At 36.3% G+C, this 23,086-nt stretch overlaps 1 protein-coding gene across 4 annotated transcripts in view; it reads right to left on the bottom strand.

The window, feature by feature from the left end:
• TBCK (TBC1 domain containing kinase) overlaps nucleotides 1-23,086 on the bottom strand; it is an 88,450-nt gene that overhangs the window by 28,178 nt on the left and 37,186 nt on the right. For all 4 annotated transcript variants that reach the window (XM_066186269.1, XM_066186268.1, XM_066186270.1 and 1 more), the window contains 4 exons: nucleotides 22,722-22,805; nucleotides 20,394-20,479; nucleotides 14,107-14,143; nucleotides 12,534-12,695 (listed from right to left, as the gene is read on the bottom strand). In XM_066186269.1, coding sequence (XP_066042366.1) covers nucleotides 12,534-12,695; nucleotides 14,107-14,143; nucleotides 20,394-20,479; nucleotides 22,722-22,805 — 369 coding nt within the window. The remainder of the gene's footprint in view (nucleotides 1-12,533; nucleotides 12,696-14,106; nucleotides 14,144-20,393; nucleotides 20,480-22,721; nucleotides 22,806-23,086) is intronic.

Raw genomic sequence — 23,086 nt, 5'->3', positions numbered from 1 at the left:
TACTCCAGAAACCTCAGTCATTAGCAGGGTGGTGAGCAGAAGAAGCTGAAATTGAAGCTTGGGGCAGAATAATCTAGTTGGATGAGATTATTGACTGTTTAAAATCTGGAAGATGTGATCTATTACTCTCCCATTCAAAAAGCTGTCCATATTCAGGTAGGATACAATCTGCAGCAGATGCTTTAATTCTGTCAGTGACAACATGCTTACAAGCTATCTTGCTTCTAAAATTCTGAAAAGTCTGAGAGTAAAGCTGTGGCTTAGCAATTTTAATTCTAGCTCTAAAAGCCTTTCTGTGGATGTGTGAAAATGAATCACACTTTTACTTGACCATATCAGGTTCCCTAGCTACTTGGGACAATAGGTGTCAAAGATAAATGGACTATGTGATGTCTCAACAGTAGCCAACAATTTTTCATTGCAACTATACTGTAATAGAAGGCTGTTACTCAGCATCATTCCCAAGGAAATCCACACAGCTGGAGAATATCACAATTTCTAAATTCAGGTAAAGCGAGGAGATGCCTTTCACTGGTTATTATTCCTCAAGCTCAGAAACACCCAAAAGCACTGTAGCACTTTTCTTCTGGATTTCTGAAAACTCATTTTATTTATAAAAAGTCTAGAATTTCAGTTCAAGACTGTAGTACATTTATAGGGGGACTGTGGTTTCTTTTTTTGTTGTTGTTTTGTTTGGGTTGTTTTGGAAAGAGACTGCTGTAATTGAGTTATAAGCCCCATTTCCTGAGAGTTATAGGTAAGGAAATATTAGTACTTCTATAATAAAAGATATGAATGCAGAATTTACTATTAAAATATAAATTTTAACAACAATAATTAATGGCATGGGAAGCATTTGGCTGTGAGGGGGCATAATAGCCAACAAATATCTGAAACTGAAAACAGAGAACTGGGGGATGGAATAGGAACACTCTTTGCAGTAAAGCTATGCCAAAGCTGAAAGCAGAAATCGAGACTGACAGTGTTAAACAGTGAAACAGGTCAAAGTATTTTTCCTAGAAACAAACTCTGTAATTCTAAAATAAATCCATTTCAGAGAACTGGAAAATAGGCTTGCACACTGGAACAGGCTTCCCAGGGGAGTGGACACATCACCAAAGCTGATAGAGTTCAAGAAGCATTTGGACAACACTCTCAGGCACATGGTGTGACTCTTGGGGTATCCTGTGCAGGGCCAGGAGATGGGCTGAATCATCCTTATGATCCCTTCCATGTGTATGTCCGTAAAAAACATAACCAGTTCTCACACATCAGGGTGTAAGTAAAAAATGTAGGAGCCTGTTGTTCTGTGATTTTGGAATGCTTGGTTTCTCATTTCTCCAAGCAGCATTTCAGGAGGACAGTGGGCATGGCTAAAAATGAAACACCACAGAACTCTTCTCTCCACAGAAGAGAGAATTTTTAATGGTTTGTGGGGAAGTCATCAAAAGCCTAAAACAAATCTACAGGCTGTCAATTAAAAGCCTAAAACAAATTTACAGTCTGTCAATTAATTGATCTGCTTCTCAATAATGCAAAATAAAAACGACTAACAAGGCAATTGTGGTTTCCACAAGAAACAATAAAAAAGTCACACAACCACAAAATGCCCCCCAACAATGTGCAAACCATAGGCACATGCATGCACACAAAATGGAAACAGTCAACATCTAGCACCCACAAGGGAGACAAGAGTATGGGCGGTGAAAGAATTTTTATAAAAAAAACACTTACTTTCAGGATATTGGAGTTTAAGACTACATTAAACTAGTATAAATATTTACAGAATATTTATTAGACACATTGCATGAACAGGCTTTACACTTGAGTAACCTTCAAGCCCTTCTTCATCATTTGTTTGCAATTTCAGTTTAAGAAAAACCACTTCCCGTCAGTAACTAAAATGCAGTGCAATCTCATGTACCCTTGATAGATAAGATCTTTTCTCCTCTTTTTGGCTAATAAGTGAGGGTCTGCTGCACTACTTCAATCCCAATTTCTTCCCATGCCCTTTCAAATATATGACAAATCAGTCAGTCTCTAGTGTAAAGTCCATTTTTTGTTATCTCCCCAAGACTTTGCATTCACACAGCATTAATTCTGCCTGTACTCCTCCTGCTCCCAAGTCACTGCATTGCAAGCCAGAAAACATTAGAGCTTCCACATTATTAGAAACATACCATTGCTATGTCAGAAGCATAAATACATCAAGTCAGACCCTAGATTCTTGAACAGGACTATGAACAAATGAACAGAGACTACCTCAGCAGAATGTCAGAGTACTTGACACGAGCAAACAACTTTGAAGAATATTCTTCTGAGAGCAGGGTCTGCATAAATCTCCAGGTGTGAGTGAACAACACGTGAAAAGTAAGATTTGGAAAGGATGAAGAGGGCATGCTCACTCAGGAAGATGTACATGTATCATCTCGGTGCTCTTCAACAGGGGTACTTTGCAGTTTGAAAATTATGTGCCTTCTGTTTTTATTAAGACAAATTATTTCACTGGAAAATCTGCAATGAAAATGTGCTGAATAACACAGTGTCATTAAATAGGAAGTGTGAAAAAATTTAAGCCTGACTTAAAACATTATAAAAATATTATTAAAAAAAAAGTTATATTTTCAAAACGTAGTACATCTTCAAACTGCTTCTGAAAAATTGCAGAGTGCCTGTATTTCAAAAAGTCAAAGCCGGAACCTGAGTATCTTAGGAACCAAAGCCACAATTTAATTTTCAAACATTATATTTAGGAGTTCTGGCTCCAATGAGCTCAAGTATTTCACAGTCAAGCAGCAATCAAGCCTTACAGGAAACAACTCTATAGCAGCAGCTAATTGCTCAGCATCAAAAGGTTTTCTCTGACATTTCTAAATATGCAAATAATACAGCAATTGATAAAGGCAGGAGTAGAGAAGGGAAAGAAAAGTGATCTAACAGTAGCATCTTGGTTTTGCCATGGCCCCATCCAAACATTAAGCCTACCGAAATCTTTTGCTTCTTTTCTGAACTAAGCTTTGTTTATTCTGTTTTTCATTTTGCTTTTTTCATGCTGAACTACAACTTCTTACCAATCTGCTGTCTGCCTCTATCGACAGCCTCAACTGAAAAGAACAGCTCAGCCTGACAAAGCTGCTTTTTAAGCTATATAAGTTTAAGGTTTATTATTATAGATACAGGAGAGAAGCAGATTGCACTTGAAACAGATGCTGAAAAAAGCATCACTTTAAATGCAATACACCTGTGACAAAAGCACATAGAATTTTTTATTTTACAGCAAAACTGGGTTGGGCATATGTTGCTCACAGCAAGTGACGAAAAGTAATGGAGAAAAACATAAGATGAATGGTTCTCTCCTAACGAAAATCTACACAGACCAAGCCTTTGTGTGCAGTTAATCAATTCCAGAGCCTTTTCCTTGGGTAACAGGATACCAGTTAAGAAACTCAGCCAAAATAAACTGCTTCTGCATTTTGGGAATAGACCAGCATTATGAGCTTGGTTTGACATCTCCATCACAAATACTTTATTATTACCCTGCCAGGCAACATCAGCTTTCACCACAGAGCCACATAAATAGGCCAGAAAATCTCTGTGCTATGAATGCTCTGGTACTGAATAGGTCAACCAGTTCAAGCTCCTGATTCCTGCTCTTAGAAGAAATAGAGGCAAAAGGCCATAAACTCCTTTTTCCTGATGACAAGCAAAAAGACGCACTAAGTGTGCATATTTTAAAGGACAAATCTAGGAAGAGAAGTGACATTTCTATTGAACATCTCTGTATCTATTACTGTAAGAAGGTTATTAAAAATGAAAAGGTGAGTGCAAAACTATTCTTTTCACATTATTTATTTCATACGCTGCAGGACACTTGCATGACTTCATTTTTTTTGTGGACAGCAGTAGAGAGAGGCAGCAGTAAACACTATGAATTATTACCTAGATGTTAGACTGCATAAAGGGCAAACATGGATTCTTTTCTTACTTGTGATGGTAAAAAATTCCACTGAGTCAGCAGTTCACTAGAATGGTTTACTAAAGAATGCCTTCCAGTATGGAAACGTGATGATGTCAGGATTGACATGAGCAGGGAAGACACAGAATGTGACTGTACAAAGTGTAAAGTTTTACTGTCAGTCAATCACCAAATGCCACATGCTATGTCTTATTGAGAAAGAAGACAGAAATAGATTACATTAAAACTGTAGCTAAGCTCCAACAAGAAACTGCTTTTAAAACATTTTTATGAGGTGTGCCAGTTCTGTTGAACAGCAGATATTTCTACAAACTAACAGAATGTTAAAGACATCTGGAGCAGTCTTAACACAGGGTAGGACACTGGCCAAAGACAGAAGCACTGGAATTCCCAACATATAATTGAAATAGTCAGAGAGAGGCTACTATGCAAAACTTGAGAAATACACAAGGGGAAATAAAGCAGCTTAGCAGAAAAATAAACATTACTTCATAGGTAGATAATAACCAGAAGATGCAGAAAAGGATAGGTTTACAAAATTGCAGGGGTCAGTTCAGAGGAGAAATCTGTGAGAAAGCCATGGAGATGAGGAACTTGTGGGGCCACCAAGACAACATCCAACAACAGTCAATTTTTGAAGGAGTAACTTTTTCCAGTTTTTCTATGTTCTTTTTGTTATAATATTTGCTAAATATCTGTTAAGTCAGTTTTAGAATCTGGAATACTAGTGAAACTTGACTTCTTTATCCTAAATCCATGCTTCACAGAAATAATATGCAAATACTGAAACTCAGCATGCAAAAATAGAGATCATGCTGTTAGAGGTCTCCATCTGGGTGGTAACTGAGCTACTTCATGTATTTCCCAGGTGTAATGGGTATAAACCTGTAAAAAACTCTACAGTCAGAAACTCTGACCAAGCCAAATGTTTATAAAACTGATGATTCTCTTAAGAGCTGTAAGTAGAAGACCTTTGCATTAGCTCTCCTGTTAGTCTTCAGGGTATTCCTAGGAAAACAACACGAAGTAACTCAGATTTTCTGCTTTTAAAATAAGACGAAAATTCAGGTAATCCTGAAAAGAACTACCTGTTGTCATGAGAAAAGGATGAAAGCCTCTAATTTGACCTGTTGATTCCCATGCCACTGATGGAAAAACACGAGGTAAAGACAAATACAAATAGAGTATTTACATCTGCCTAATGAGTATCCTGAACCATGAGACACTCTCAAACTGCTAGAGCAAGCAACATCTTATTCAGGATTGAAGTGTTATTTCTCACAAATACAGCAACTGTAAACAGGAAGGATTACCATCTTGCTTATGTACCTATACTTAAAACTGCTTTAATTTCTAAAAAAATGCTCTAGCCATTTGGCACTGCAGTAGATAACTTACTGAGATCCAAAACTTCCAGTGTTTATCACTAGTCAAGTCTATGTCAGTGTTTACACAGCAAAACTAGTAGCTTTAAGTAACTAACTGCAGTCCAGCCTTGTCAGTGTACATTTTCTAAGTTATTTAAAGCTTGTAGCATAATTAACCTACACATAAGCTATGGAGAAAAGTTCCCTTATTCTGTTGAAGAACTAAGTTAACACTTTCATTCGAATTTACACATGAAAGTATTAAAGTACATTCAAGACATAAAAGTTTGTCATTTCAGGGTTGCATTCCCAGTAGACAAGTTTGTGGTTTATCAGCTTACATGACGGCTTACATGATTCGTCTCCTTAGAACGGTGCTATGCTTTTATATGCGTGAAGACTGAAGAATTAGCAAGAATCTGTCTAGCTCCTTGCCTTGCTCTAAAGCCCTAATGCAATGTGTACAGCCTATCCCCCCCCTACCCCCCACAGATGGTTGTCTAGACTTCTTAAATTTTTGAAGTTACAGAGGTGTCACTTCAAAAATTTAAGAAGTCACACATCCCTGCTGGTTACTCAGACTATTTATCAGCATTTTCAGAATGCAGGCAACATTGTTCACATACAGTGCGAGTTCTTCCCAGGTGTCATACCTGCCCTTCCTGAACAAGTTTTGCCCTTCAATATTAACCATGCAGTCCAGAAACTTATTCCAAGCTTGCAGTATTAACAAAGTCTTACCTTTAGGTACAAACCCCGCTCTAGTCCTCCATGTTTAGTTTTGGCCTTTCTGTTGATTTCTACTAAACTCCAGTACACTCTCAGGACATTAAGAATGAAGAAATTTGGACACAAAGAATCAAATGCCTCATGCAGCTTTATAAAGGCAAGAGTTTAAGTGAAATATAGTGTGAAAGTAAATCAAAGGGAATTGACTGCTATCCCAAAGTATAAGAGCACTGAGAGCTCATTTAACCTCATTTCAAAGTCCTTGTTTTGACAGATTTTTCTAGCTTTCAGCCTACACTGCCATTCCAATCTGCATTTAAGTAATGTGTATCTCCATTACAATGCTAGATATACACTCCCTAAATATATCTATAATCATATAGAACTGTGGTGATAATGTACATTTCAATCAAGAATTTTTAATACTGCATTATTTGTGCAGTCCATTTAGAAATTCTCCTCAATGAACAGTTAGAAAACTAAAGATTACTAAGCAGAACATTTATACCTGTACAGGCACACAAACATATTCAGCATAACAAAATTATAAACAGATACCCTATGAGGCACCTTGCTCTGTCAGCAATGTTCGCTGCAATTGTAAAAGCAAAAAAGTCTTGTACACAGTATTGCTCTAAGCATTTGTCTAATCCTGACTCAGTTGCTATGTTTGTAGTTGTAATGGGAAAAAAAGGAAATATTTTCCCAAGACAACTTTGTAATAGGAAAAAAAAATAAGAGCAGCCTGAATTTTGTCAGTTCGTGACAAGAATCCTAGAAATCCTAATATGTTTGACACTCTGCCTTCTTATACTTCCATTTTATTCCAGTGTAAAGGTGTACAAAATCCTATGTGACTAACAGATAGATTATTCTATTTTCTCAAGTGCCTTTTCACTATGGAGAGCACTAACAGGGTTCTTTTAAGAAACAGGGGGCATAAGCTGTCTGTCAGACTGCTTTTAAGACATGGACTAGGAAAGTTCTACTGAAGAACTCACTTTTCACCCTTTTAATGAAGCACCATCTCTTGTGGCAGACAGCCCTTTGCCAAAGGATATATATTTGATTTTCCTCTGCCAGTGACAACTACAGACTACAATAAAGGATTTCAGTATTTTTTCGTTAGTGTGTTGCCCACTCCAGCACTTCTCTTTAGTCTCAAAGAGGGTAGAATCTGTAATCTTGAACTGTTTTCTTTGTGTCACAATGAGTGGAAAAGATGAATAATTAAAGAATTCACAGCTTCAGGTAAAACAACGTCAATCTAACAGTCTGACACTACCAGACAGCCTTGGTGAGCCCTAACAAATCTCTCTGCTTCTGTCCTAAAGCAAATAATCTTGAGGAATTGCATCATGAAATACACCTAGATCTCCAAAAAGCCATCTAACATAGCAAAGATGAGCACCATGCTCAGAAAAATATGCTTCCATAAATATCAGCCTGACCTACATATTTCAAGAAAATAAAACCAGGAAAAGCGATTTCCTTTAAAATTTTGATGTCTTTTGATATTTCCAATCAATATTTTTGTCATAGTTACAACACCATTATCATGTGTATCATGTGAAAGAAACCAAAGTGCTGTTTTTCTTCAGCTATACTGTAACTTGAAAAAGGTAGTCAGCTTCACTAGCTCCACAGCAAAATACTTTCCAGAGCCATCTTCCATGAACAACAACAGAGCAATATGTCAAAATTTTGTAGCTGAAGCCAAAAAAGTTTCCTTTTAGAAGCGCTGTTTTGGCTTCTGTTCCTCAGAGCCTTAATCTAAGCAATAAGATATTTTCAAAAGTGTGTGAAAAAAGTCAAACCGTAATCAAAGAAATGTATGATTTTTTTTTTTATACTGCTCACTGGAATAAGAAAAACCACTGTATCTCTGTAAGTCCCTTCACAGGTGGTGTTTTAATCTCCTCACATTTTCCTTGGAGGAGTGGTGAAACAAATGGGAACAGGCACTAAACACCCACCATCTCTGTGTGGATTTGGTGGCCAGCTGTCATTTTTTCCTCTTATCAGATCTATATTAACTAAATGCTGAACCACCAGAAATGCCAGTACAATAGAATCATATGGGTCACAGATGCGGGCAGACAAAGGGTTTTTAGGAAGGAAAACAGCAGAAAGTAAAACAGCAGCTACCTAGGGTCAGAAATGTATCTGAAGTAGAGCCTTCTGATACGTCTAATTTTGCTGCTGTCAAGAGAAATGCATCATTCAAAACTGCTCCATACAATCTTAGTAGAGAATTTCCACTATTTTTAACCTTCAGTCCATTAATAAGCTGGATGCAATCCTTCTAAATATTCATATGGCTTCCACAATCACAGGATTCAGCATTTTGGCACATCACTAGACTAGCAATGGATATAATAATTTCTCCCACATTAGAGACAATCCATTCCCTGGAGAATCATTTATGTCTGTGGTTTGACGATAGCCAGATCTTGCATCTTAAAGCCACATGCCTGTGTCTCACAAAGTTTTACACTTCACCCATTTTACCGTAGCTCCTAATTGCACTGGATTGCTTTTCTTCAGTCGGTCTTTATGAAGTTCCCATGTGAGGTCAAGATTCTTTGGAAGCACTGACTAGTCTGGAGTCAGCAAAAAGACACCTTCCTAAGGTACACAGCCTTAAAAGAATGAACCCTCTTCTTGCTTCAAAATTACAGAAGGTTATTGAATTAACCTAAAAGGTTTGTTTGAGGAGGTTTTATCTCATATTTAGGCTTGGCATTTCCCTATTGTCTAACAACACCTGTCTCCATCTTTCCATCACTTCTTAGAAGTCCATAACTCATCTCTGTATGTCAGCTCTGACATTGACAGTGATCACTGGAGGAAGAGCTGTTTCCCGGGCACTGCAAGTGGGTGTTCACTGCATCCATTCCAGGTGGGTGTGGATTGGTGTAAGGATCCTTCAGCTGTTTGCAAAGAGCTGCATGTGTCTGGATGCTTCCTAACAAAAGCTGCTGTTGACTTTGTACTACTTCTGCAGCAGGTAATGAACTTGGTAATCAAGTCACACTACAACAATCATAATTTTTGAGTTGAATAGTGGGCATTATCACACAAACTTACATCAAGATTCTAAAGACTAAGCTATAAGCAAAACTGCACGTTTTAAAGTAAACTTACACAGTTGGTCTCCAGGGCATGAAAAGCCTTCTGGGTTGTAAATCTGCTGATATATAAGGTTTAGGGATATCCAGACCGGCTTAGTATAAATCAGCACTGGTCAGAAAGCAGAGTCCTGTCTCTGCTGTTGGTACCTCAGGAATCTCATCATGGTAGTGTCACCCTTACCATTTTCATTTTCCTGACACATTCTGCTATATGTCAGACTTCTAGGAAAAACAAAGGTAATGTGTAATGTCTTTGCTCTCTCTGCATCACCTGAATAAGACAAAATTTACTAAGTCTCAAAACTACAGGCAAAAAATTTAGCAACAATTTTGGGGTTGGTTTTGTTTGTCTGCCTCAAATATTCCTAAGTATTCTCTGGTATTTATACTGTTTGAATAAAGTTTGTACTTAACAGAGCACCTTAAACACAAGGAAAAATTATGAAAGAAAAATGAAAGAGAATTTAAATTAAAAAATCCCAGCACTTTGGGGTACTAATTTCCTAAACAATCTAATTCTAGTTTTAACAGTTGCTTATATGCCCCCTTCATACAGTTCCATGAGGAATGAACAAGGACATTTGCAGCAAAAGGATTTTCCAATATTCTTAATTAGCCAATTATTTTGTCAAAATCTTCAAATAAATTTCATAATCTGCTAGAACATTGTTTGAACAATATATAAATAAATTAAATTTTCCAACAGACCTTCCAAAAATAGCAAGTATTGCCCAATTGTATTTGCTTTATAGATAAAATATGGCCAAAGCTTTGAGACAAGTATTAGAAAGGCTTTTGAGAGCCAAGTAATCAATGATGACACACTGCCCGTTTGTTTTCCTCACACTTTTTTTTAAAAACAATAATTCCAATTGTGTTATATACAGTGCACTGGAAATTAGGCAGTGGGGTTTTTGTTCTGTAGAAACAAGAAATCTTAAAAGCGTTCAACAAAGTTTCAAGATTGCCGCAAAATATCTCTATCAGTCTGGAAAGAAAGTTGCTTTCACTGGCAGGCTGAAATAAGCCATTCCTGTGCATACAAAGCTTAAAAATTGCAGAAGTTTCAGACTGTTGAGCAACAATTGATTTTAGTTTAAAATTATCGCAGATGTTTTGAACAACATAATCTCTTCCTGCAAGTGATGTATTTTCAGGTGAAGGTTATTTGTAAATTACTTTCAGAAAATTCTCAGCCTTGGCACACAGTACCATAACTAAAACAACAGAAGTCTTGTTTGGAAGATGCAGGCGACAAAATGCATAATGAGTCAATACTTTTTAAACAGAAATAAGACTCAGGTCACAAGGCAAAGGCACAAGGCTATGAGAATTATTTGTTGAAAAAGTTACCAATTAAGCTAGATCAACAACATTTAACTTTTAAGACACACTAAGACTGTTTTTCACCCTTATTATTTATCCCGTAGTAGTTTTACTGGCAGTATTTTATGGTATGCTTTAGATTTATCTCAAAATATTCAATTGTGCCATTGCTGACATCCTAAATAACACAGACATGACCAATTTAAGAAAAAAAATCTTCTCAGAAACCTGTATTTCCTACCAGAGTACCAGCAAAGTTGTCATCAACTAAAACCAGCAGAATACATGCTCATTATACCACTACAGACTTCAGTGATTTAATTTTATTATATGAACACATATGTATCACAAGAACTGAAGTGTTCTTGTACATGATCTCAGTATAAAGTACTTCCACTGTCAGTAAATCAGTTGATTTAAGATAAATTGGAATCTATAATTTAGCACCCTTCAAGAAAAAGAAAAATATGGGGAAATGACCTTAGGCAAGAAAATAAGTTAAATATTAATGGATTTGTACTTAAATAAGACATACAGCTAACACATGAAGGAGGAGAAGATGGGAAGAGAATCAATATTTAAGTTTAGTACTCACATTTCAGCCATCTGTAGATATCCCAATAAATTAACTATGAGCATTTGAAATGATTAAACATACAGATTGAAAATTAAAATTCTACACTATAAGGAATGGCCTAATTAAAGTCCTTATAAATTGAAAAATACAGTAGCAAATACATAGTACATCCCAAACTAATAAGTAGGAGACAGATTTTGAAATCCAGACCCATATAGAAGGATATACAGTGAGAGTCAATTTGTGACAACAGTATTTAAAGAAATCACAGACCTTCATTTATGGCAACTCATTGACTTATGCAACTGTGAACTCAGCCTCATCTGCTTGGTACCATATCCTAGACTATTGCTGACCTCTGTAAACTCTACAGTTGTAGAGACTGGTACACTTAAGAGGACCTCTTAAATTCTCCTCCAAACTTCATTCTCTCCTTCAGCTCTTCTGAAGAACTACTTCTGTTTAAATGAACTATGAATTACTGAATAGCACACATGGTGTTCAGATAGAGATCACTAAATCCATAATTAGCCCAGTAATTACCCCAAAGTTAGAGTTATCTAAAGAAAACCCACACATTTAAAACAGTGCCAACCTCTTACCTAAGACATGTACTATATTAGTAAGATCCTGAGCAGGAGAGAGGGAATTAATACAAGAATGTAAGCATGTTCTGTGTGCTCCAGACCTTCCTACTTGTGTTGCTACAAACTAAAACACATCTTTCAGGTGACATGGCTTGCTAAGTTTCAAACGCATTCTACTGTCTTACTAGGTAGCTGCCCAGAAGGAAGAGCCAAACTTCATGGTTAACTGCTATGTATTTTTGTAAGGTACCAGTTTGTATGGATAGGTTAATTACCTCCCACTGAGCAAAGACACAGAACGTCTGCACAATGTTCATGCAGACTCTGATACAATTTTGAAAGTTATTCTAAAGCTTTTAATTTCAAATGGAAATATTTAACAAAGTAATTCCAATGGCTTCCTAAATTGCTTTCCCTAATCCTTTTACATTAATTACTTCCACAGTAAAAGTTTAATTATGTTCGAAAGAAAAGCAGACTAATATTAGCACCAAAGAAGAAAAGGACTATTCAGAGTTGTACTCAACTTATTAGGAAAAATAATTCATATCAACTGATTGTGTCCATATGTGGCATGACTACAAACTGGTGCTTTTGAATAATTTTAAATTTTTCTAAATTCCACAACAAAATACACCAATCTTCACCTGGAAATAACAACCCTACTGCATTCTTGCTGATGACAGCAAAAAAACTTCAACTAACTACAATAAATTGTGGTTAAGATCCACACACTCTGGCAGTGAGCTTGCCTAAATCTACCATCATTTCTAAACATATATTTAGAAACACACTGGAGAAGACAGAGAAAAAAGGAAGAAACAGTATTTTCTGTACCTGGCAAGTCTGAAAAAAGGAGAATGCACTCATTGAATCCATTAGCCAGAAGACGATCCCTCAGCTGTTGAAGTATGGCGACTCCAATACAGAACGGGAAGGAGGAATTTCCAAGCAGTAACGTATCCCACAAGTGAAAAATTTTGTGCAAAGGAAAGACATCTGCAAAATGAAGATAAGCACAATAAATAGAACTCTATAAGCATACACACACAATAACAAGGTTAATGGGTTGTCTGTGTACTTCTTTCCTCTCCCATCTTGAGTGATTTCTTTTTTATTTGGGAGCAAAGAGGACTCAGCCTGTTTAGGATCATGTTTGTCTTTATATGCAGTTTGAACATTCTGGAAACCATAGTCTTATTTTCTTAATGAATACATGGAAGCACATGGCTTTTCACATTTCAAGTATGTCAGGAATTAGGCAATTTATTTTTCTTTTGGTACAGTACAATTACGTATTAAGGCATGCATATCAGTTTTTCACAAGAAGATGACATTAATGAGTTAATCAATAAGATCCAATACTTACAATTAGACAAAAAATGAACAGAATAAAGAAAAAATTCACAGAATAAAAGAAAGACAAGGAAAAAGGCCTATTAAAAATAGCAAGATTTTACATATAAAGCTGAAGGTGGCTCTCTTAAAATATGCTATCTTTCAACTTAATAGTTCTAAGACTTTATTGCACTTGATTGCTTAAGGAAACCATCTCCTTGGTTTTCCAAATGTGGTGATTCTCATGAAGAGTATACAAAAAGGAACAAGTTCAAGAACCAGTGCTTTACAGTCAAAACCTTTAGGAAATGCAATCAAGAATCTCACATTAAGTTCCTTGATATTTCATCAGTGAAATAATCTATCAGCTCTTTTCATTCTGGCACTTTTTAAAAAAATTAAATTCAACATCTGCTGTGACACATTCATCTGGTATGACACAAAAAGAGTCAAAGATTTTTGAGAAAATAAGTTTTAAAATTTCTTTCTAGATTCATCTATTAACTTTGTTCTCTTTAATTAAAACTCACCAAATTAGAAAGCTCTTCTTTTCTCCTAATGTATGTGCACAAACCAGTAAACTAGTGCTACCAGAATAACAGTGTGTCAACAAAAAAATGATTATCTTCAAAAACAAAGTCACTGATTTTCTTACATTATTTGAGTGACAGCAGGGGATGGTGGTGTGGTTTGGTTTTGCTTTTTAACTATTATTACCTATTTTTACCTCTTTTTGCAGCAGATAACAGCTTCCTCTGAATACACCCTAAATACTGTATGTGTAAAATATTCCATTGTTATTATAATAACAATAACAACATAATAATTATATAATAATGTAACAACAACAACTCAAAAAAGCAGGAGAAATACTAATTATTGCCAAATCAGGGCAGAAAGTGACAGGCACTGTAGAGTTTTCCACTGTTAAGTTCTCCGCAACACATCCTTACAAATTATAAACGTCCTACTAAATGACCTATCACACCAATTAAGAAAGGCCTTAGCTGAAAAGTGAGAAAAATAAGAAATATAAGAACATTTAATCAGAGGGAAAAAAAAGCATACTCACGTGTAAACATTGTAAGAAACCAAGGAATCGCATAAAGCTGCCAAAGGTGGTGATGGGAGGAAGACAAAAAAAAAAAAAAGTTTTGAGAACTCAAGTTGTCTGTGACAATCATCAACTACATTAAAAACTGCCCATTTTGCATGAATTCATTAAAAAAGGAAAGTAACTGCAGTGGCAGATCTTCTATCACACAACTCTTAGTCCCTCAAAAGCCTTTTTTGTCTCCAAATTTTTCAAATTATTAATTTGTGACACCATAGTGAAACAATAAAAAAACCAATCACTGCCCTTACTAGGCTGGTTTCCACAATATAACCTCCTTAAAGAATTCAAAAACCTGCTCTACTAAACTGTTGCAATTCTAAATAACCTAAGCAAAAATTAGCCAAGAATGCCTGAAAAAGCATAAACTTTTTTACTTGATTTAATATATCTTTTTCGCTACGGAAGAAAATGGTTTTGTAGAAATAACTAAAAGTTCAAATAATGATTTTTAAGAGAAAAATAACCACTTCAGTCTTCTTCTGCTATACTGGTATTTATTAAAACGTCTACTTGTCAGTGAAGAAATTAAGCACAGTTTCATTCTCAGTAAATGCTTACTAACACCCAAGCATTTATGTAGTTCTACTGCAACCATTTTAGGGCAGTGTCACCTGAAGGTGTCCTACTTCAGCACTTAAACCTCTACGAGACTTGTGCTGCTTCAACAGCTACAGAAAACCTTTAATGTCTGCAAGCCTTCATACTGATTACATCACACAGAGAAAGAAGAGCTAAGAACTTATGGCACCTTAAGAATTTCTAGTTTTTCAATGAAGTATTTAGCAAGACATAAGCAAGAGAATCTATTATTTTGAAACATCAAACTGTGCAGAAAATTTCCATAAATTAGGAATGCAAGAGTGAGATAATCATTGTTAAACTTTACTCAGCTGCATAGCTCATGTGCTATGAAGATTTACAGTTAAACATAAAGCTTAATATATTACTTTTTAACTCATAAAAAGTGCAAATTAATCCTCCTATTGAGCTTTTCCTGGAAGTAAAAAAATGAGGAGCAGAAAACATAATTGAAATTATGTTAATAAATTACTTCTTATTCCATAAACTCTGAACTGGGTTATGGCTCTGACTAAATGATGAGCACATTTGCTGAAAAGCTTCAGATATCTCTAAATTTTATTCCTATGCCTCCATCTGAGCATCTGAGATCTGAGCCATATTGTCCCTAAACTTAGGAAGGTTCAATGACCTGTTCACCACTTTTAATATTCAGCAGGCTTTTATGAAGCTTGACCTCCAGCCCACCAGTTGATTTTAAGAGTTCCAAATCCAAACCAAATCAATTTCTATCACCATTTGAATCTTATAATACAATCATACTATTTCACTGAGTCTATCTATGTCATGTTTTAAATAGATGGCACCCTAGGAAAAATAACATATCTTGTTCCCTGAAATATCCCCTGCAGTGGTTGTGATCAGCTAATACCTTTATCTACTTGTTTGTATCCAATATCTTGCTTCCCATGCAGTAGGAAAACAAGCCTAGTGTCCTGAGGCTCCTCTTTGCTTGAAGGCACATATATTAGGCAAACCACATTATTTCCTTGGTATTTAAAAGCAATTCTTTCCTCCTTTTCATATATATGATTAAGATGTTTAACCAAAGCAGATCCTCATTTTCTCCTAATTTCACAAACACCTCTACCATGCATGCATTTACACAGAAATATACAAGAGAATACATGAAATTAGAAGCTTTGAAGATTATTAAAAGGTAATTACAAGGAAAATCACTGCTTTGCTCTAACCCATCCTCACCAAACCTATCAGCAGTGACATGAAAAGTAGGTCAAACAATTTAAGTAGAAGGTGTCAGGCAAGCTTTAATTGAAGGGAGTTTTTCCTCTGACTTTAAAAAAAAAAACAAACCAAAACGCTTTAAGACAAGGAGGTGTTGGGAAGCCTGAAGAGGTTATGGATGCTATTAGCAAGCAAGGAAAAGGAAGGCACAACATGGGTGGCATTACTTCCTGACGCCAGTGAAAGGGAGGGCGGAGCTGCTCTGACTCCAGGACAGAATTCGGGATGCGCTCGGGACCAGGACTGCACACAGCGCTGGTGAATGGTGCCCTCGAGCGGCCGCCGCCCGGAACAGCACCGCGCCTCTGGAATAACAAGCTCCAGGAAAAGAGGATTCCAACCCTTCAGGGCTGAACCCAGAAGCCGAAGGGCGTTGTGATTTTACTTGACACTTAGCTCTCCAGAGCTGGGAAGTAAACCTAATGTGTAATCAAAGCAGCATGTGGACGGCTGAAACAGCCTGAGAATAAGCCACATTAAAAAAGAGCCTGTAAAACATTTTTGAGAGAGCTTGAGAGGAGCAGTGCCATAATTACAATTTTGCTTTGCATCAGGAAGTAATGCCACCCGTGTTCTGCCTTTCCTTTCCGTGCTTGCAAATAGCATCCATAACCTCTTCAGGCTTAGGAACACCTCCTTGTCTTAAAGCATTATATTTGTTAAAATCAGAGGAAAAACTCCCTTCAATAATAAGTTATTCAGAAAAAGCATCACTTCGTTTCTACATATACTTTAGCTGTACCATATATTGCAGCTTATATCAGGTGCCAAATCCAAACATAAAGAGGTTTGGGTTTTTTCCCCGTGTATTAAATGCCTGCTTCTTTTTTTTCCCTATTTGATGTATATGTGAAACAAGGTTGTACAACACAAAAGTGGAACTTTATTTTGCGGAGTTGTTCTAACAACTGTACCAACTGCTGCTTTTTGCTTTAATTTTCAGTTGTTAACTACTATTTTTGTGCTTTCTGCATCTTCTTAGGGGGGGAAAAGGAGAGAGAAATGCTGAGCTCTTCTCCCTGGATCCAGTGACAGGATATGCTGGAATAGTCCAAAGCTGCACCAGGGGAGATTTAGATTGTGTTGAAGTCCAGGACATCTGAATCTTGGTTGAGAAAAAACCTGAGAAGATTGGACATTAGGAAGCCTTTCTTTACCAAGAAGGTGGTCAAACACTGGAAGAAACTTCCTAGAAAGGTGGTTGATGCCCCAAGGCTGTCAGTGTCTAGGAGGCATTTGAAGAATGCCCTTAACAGCATGTTTAAGTCAGCCCTGACGTGGTCAGGCAGTTGGACAACACGAGTCTTGTAGGTCTCTTCCAAAGGAAATCGTTTATTCTACAAACTCCTGATCTTTCACCTTGCTGGTCCACGTTTGAAATACACACACACACACTTAGCTTCAATCCTATATGGGGCCTAGACAATCATATATTTAAGGGCTACAGAAAGGTGCAAAAGATGAGGCAAATTGAATCACATTTTTAGTATTAGGTTATACCCACCTATATGCACCTACACAAACAAAATTTAAAGAACAATCACTTTATTCACAAGACAAAAATATCAGCAAGAAACTTCTCCAGATTCACTCTTCAGGTAATTGTGTAACAGGACAAACAGAGAAAAGTACTTCAAGGGCAGGATTTTTAAGATGAAGCCCTATTACTGACACCTTGTGCATAACACCAAAACCAAGCTAAGGTATCTACCTGTGCCAGCAGCTTCAGCACAACAATATTAAGTAACTGCAATCAGTTTCCTTGTATGTTAGTGGATAGATGACAACTGTGTCTACCTTCCATAATTCTCAGCTGGAAGTGCTTTAGAGTAATTTATGGCAATCGCTGAGCTGTTAGCAACATTGTACACCCTTTTGTTTTTCTTCAGTTTAATATGGTCTGCTGTTTAGGGTCAGAATTACTCAGTAAACAAGGAATGAATTATAAAGCAGTATATAGGGTGAGGAAGATTATAAACTTTGGGAGCGAGCAAAGAAGAACTATAAGATTCACTGTATATATCATGCCTCTATTTATATGTAAATCACATAGCCACAGCAATGTACTTAATCCAGGCACCACATCAGCTAATAATATTCACAACGACTCAAGCTTCAGCAGTGTTCAATATTCTGAGAGCTACGTGACCTGAAGCAAATGAGGAGGGTGCCAGGAATACAATCTTCCCTGCAACAGAGCCTGCGTTTCAATGATGAAAGATTAATCAGGGTTTACTTTGATAGGATTAGTACTCAAGCACGAAACTCTGGTTCAGATCTCATTACTACAGTGCATATCCTTCACCTTGACGGATCCTGTGCTGCCTTGTCACAGTTACAAAAAAATCACCTCTCTGACTAATCTAAAAGGTAGACCAACTTTTACTTAATAAAAACCCCCACCCCACAAAAAAACCAAAAAAACCAAACAACAAAAAAACCCCAACACCAAACCCTGACAGATAATTCAGAAAGGACAACTTCTCTTCAGAGGTTAGTGTTAACGTTAGAACTCGCATTTTATTCAATGCAGGAGTTTTAAAAAAATATTCACCTTATGCAATTGTTTACTATATTATCTAATCATCTACAGACTGTCAGATTTAGAGACAAGGCTCACGGATGACAATGTACTGCCCAATGACTAGCACAACAAAAACTAAAATATAGCAAAACCTGTGATTTCAAACTATTCCATTTGACTTGTACCTTGGAAATCTTCAGTGGAGAATTATAACTGTATAAGCAGACACAAGGAGCTGCTGAAATATCAGATAAGACCCAAGATGGGTTGCTACAGAGGTCTGGTATAGATCAGTAGCCCACACAAGGACCTGTAAGGTGGTCAGGGAAATTACATCTCTAACTCTTTAGTGGAAACTAGCATCCTGGACAAAATACACAGAAGAATTGTTCTGGTCATCTGCAGCCTTTAAAAAATAAGCACTACATGCATTTATACAGTGATGCTGCAAAATTGATTCTCCCATAGGAACTTAAATGTTGCTGTTAACCGTTGCCCTTCATCTGCCCAAATATTTATGCTTTCTACAGATAAATATTCCTTCTTCTCCTCACTTTCCTTTCAACTTCCTCCCAACCTGACCTCTTCAGATGTGCATCACCTGAAATACATGTGGCTTTCTCAAACTCCTCTCTTTATAAGGCTTTCTTTTCCGCTCATTTTATCACCACTGTATCTCCTAAATTTGTATTAGTCAAACAACATTATTACATTAAAAAACACCCTCTACAAATGAAAGTATATACTTTCTTTTCTATTACAATATTTGTAAACAGTGATAATGAGTATCTGCCAGTCCCAAACTCCCACAAATTCTTTCAGGAATGGTGTAAAACAAATGACTTTCAGAGGTTTGGTCTTGCTGCTCCAACTTAAAATATTTCCTAATAATCATAAGGCTTTTCTGCTAAACTAAACTTTATATTGCTTATAGAATCAATGCACATAAACTTCTTGCTTAGGAAATTTGTATTTCTACATCAACATCTCCTGAGTTCAGTTATCTTCTTCCATTTTGACCTCTCAGTCCTCATCTGTTTTTACAATCAGCTTGTAATTACCAAATTCCTAAATGCTAAATATAGAATGATATAGACCATATCAATTAACATTGTCTTTCTGGCCTTACCAAAATCTACTTTTCAGAAACATCAGTATTTGTAGGTATACACACATTTTTATTTTGGCTTTCTTGACTATACACACCTGTCTAAAAAAAGGAGGAAAGCTTTACTATTTACAATGATAGCTAGAAGTAAGCCTCTAAAGAAGGCCTTGTTTTGCTTTTTCCAACAAAGCCCATCCTCTCTATTATGTTTTCATGCGTTCTCAGTTTTCATTTTCCTCCATCTTAGAGATTTTTTTCCAATGGAAACATAAAACTTGCATCTATGTTATGCACTTGTCCCATTTTGAGACACACTCCAGCAAATGCCTTCTTAGCATTTTCCAAAGTCTGACATACCTACAAGATTGACGATCATATATTTTTTCTGTTACTTGCAAAATAATGTGTAATTTGTGTTAATCAACAGCATTCAATTAGCTGCAGTAATTTTGGTATTAGCAGTTGATGGGTACACTAATTTTTGTGTATTAACCTACATTTCGAAAATAAATGTATATATACTTTTTAAAATGAATCTAAGTTATAATAACTGGCTAGTAGTGTTTTTATTGTATTTAGCATCCCAGCAGAACAGGAAGGACTGAAGCACATAAAACAAGAATCAAAGCATTTTATCAACATATTCAGGAAGGTCTCTTAATAGGGAAGTTTCACTTTTGTCAAAGTGCTACTGAAGCACTTTGGAAAGGCATCTCATCCCAGTTTCCCTCATTTTCCAGTTTTTAATTCCTTTGGATAACACTTATAAGGACCCTTAGCACTTACATCTGGAATAAACCCAATTTCATTGAGGTGGTTACTCAGCTCTGGATCATGGAATGCAATCATCTGGGAAAACACAGTCAAGTACTCTGAAATGACAAATCCAAGACTGTTGTCAAAACCACAAGCCATCACATGCTGCTAGCTCACAACAAAGCTGTAGGAAAGCCACTCATTTTAAACCTACAATAAAACAGCAAGTGAATACCACCACTGTACTCGCTACCACTGCATTCAATACACAGAAGAAACATTTAATTTTTCTTTAGTACTTCTCAATTTGGGTTTTTAACAATGGTTTTACTTGGCACACACTTAGGTTGTGATGTATGCTTGACATGCAAAGTTAAAGACTTTAGCAACCAGCAAGGAGAAATACCCAGTATAAAAGCTAAAATTTATTACATCTTTAGCCTGGCTTACTAGGTTGATGGGTACAATTTCATCAAGTTGTCTAAGTAACACTTGCTTTTAATTGGAAGAGAAGCAGAACACAGGACAGTGTGTGACAGATTTCTCTCTGTTCTGCCCCTCTTCCAGTTTTGTCTACACTGTCACATACTGTTAAAAGAAAGTTGAAGAGGCAATAACATTGCAATTTTGTAACAGATGGTAATTCCTTTTCCTCCAGGTTCCCAAGAAGAGATTAATTAGGGCATGGCCAGCCAGTCCTGGGGAGCAACAGAGAGAGAATGCAAACTTTTGTTTCCAGAGTTGGGCGTAACAATGCTCCACACAATTTATATCTACACAGAAGACACAAAGCAGCTAAAATTCCAGAGGGTAGTTAAATGACACATTCTTAACCCTCTCCTCTACCTTAAAAAGGCAGGGAAATGACACAGCATTTTCCATTAAACCTTTTTTTATACATTGTTTTTTGACTTACAACCGTAGAAAGGATTAACTAGAATACTAAAGGGTCCAATCTCCCTGAGTCCTTGATGATGCCAGATGTAGAACAGGCACTCAGGAGTGCCGACACTATTTTGGTTCACAGAATCCTACTGACCCCTACTTCTAACTTTGGCTGATACATATTTTTGCAAAGCTCCTAAGGAATACCATCAGGTAACCCTAGAATGGAAAAGTATTATTTTATGGAACAGTATAACCTCTTGAGAAAATTCTTTACCAGGCTATTAATCTTGAAGTCTAAAGCAGTTGTCTCCAGAGAAATATGTTTATTCTTTTCATCTTTAGACCTTTACTGCAAGCAATCTTTATTTACAGACAGAAGGATGCAAACATGCTCTCTAGAATAATTTTCCGTATTATTTTATTCAGTTCATAACACCTCTTACCCATTACCCATACAGTTTATGTCTTCCATACATAAACTCTCCTAACCTTGGCATTCTCTCCTTATATTAGCTCTCTCTTAACTATCTAATTTGTAAATGCTTTTACATCTAATTAGTTTTGTTGATCAGTTCTTAATTATCTTCTTTGAAGACAAAAAATGACAGACCCTTTAAAGCTGATGAGTTTCACAAGAAATATACAAAAGAATTTCTTTAAAAGAAATACAAGGACAGCAAGCCATGTTGATACCCAGTATTCAATAAACATTCATAACTGCTTGCAATTAAAAACAAAAATTACTACTAATTTCTTTTAATTACTAATGGCTTGTGAAACAGCTTCTTTTGTTTTTTAATGACAGTCTGGAAGACAAATTATCTTCCAAACACAGACTGTGCCAAGGTGACTTTCTAGGTGGAGACAATTCCTTTCTCATGTTTCCATGAAATTTAAAATTACTTTTCAATTAGAAAAAATATACCTAGCTATTGTTTTAATTTCTCTAAGTTACCAATATATGTGTTGAATGGTGAACAATGGAACATTATTCCTCAGGGTTTTCCGAATCCTGTCCTGTATTGAATAACATCATATTTTCAATAAGAAATTTCCCTCAAATCCCTATTTTCTTGAATCCCATAACTTTCATTTTCTGAGGAACCCCTAGTTTGTACTGTTCATTTTCCCTTATTGTCCAAACAGCTCCTCTAACACGATGAGTTTGACCACCTGAAGGGTAAGCCTTTACAACATAACACTAGAAAGACTACTAACTGCTTTCACAACTTTGCAGAATAGTCTGACTCTTACCTTGGATATCACTTAGAACACTTCCGTGTGTGTGCACATCTGGATTTTTTCTCCTGTCTGAATCCTTAACCACTTATTTTGTTCCAAACTTTCTTGCACAGGTACCTGATTTTAACTGCATCCCTATTTTGCAACCCCTTGAAAAAGTGGATATTTACATATCCAGAAACAATTCTACTTCTCTTAGAAATACACCAAATAAAGGGACAAACTTACCTTGAATAACATGAGAATTATCCTTCAGAAAGAAGTTATACAAATACTTTGGAATAAAAGCAGACATACAAGCATATGCCAGAGCTGTAAGAATTAAAAAAACAGATGCAATGACAGAGGGAGAATTTAATTACACCAAAAAAGGTAATTATTAACCAGATAATAAGCATAAATACTTAAATCAATCTACACACAAAAATTACTGCAATCACAGTAGGTATAATGGGAGTCATTGTCACAAGAAACTAGTTTTCCCACACAGAGACCTTATATAAAGAAAGCCAAGCATAAGACAATAAAAGCTTGGATTACACGTTATGAACAAATCACATTCTACGAAGATAAAGGTCATATATCTAAAGCAG

The sequence above is a fragment of the Chamaea fasciata genome, unplaced genomic scaffold (genome assembly GCF_029207755.1).
Source record: "Chamaea fasciata isolate MVZ Bird 193981 ecotype frontalis unplaced genomic scaffold, bChaFas1.0.hap1 SCAF_6, whole genome shotgun sequence".
NCBI classification, from domain to species: domain Eukaryota; kingdom Metazoa; phylum Chordata; class Aves; order Passeriformes; family Sylviidae; genus Chamaea; species Chamaea fasciata.
This window is presented reverse-complemented; position numbering and strand designations above follow the sequence as displayed.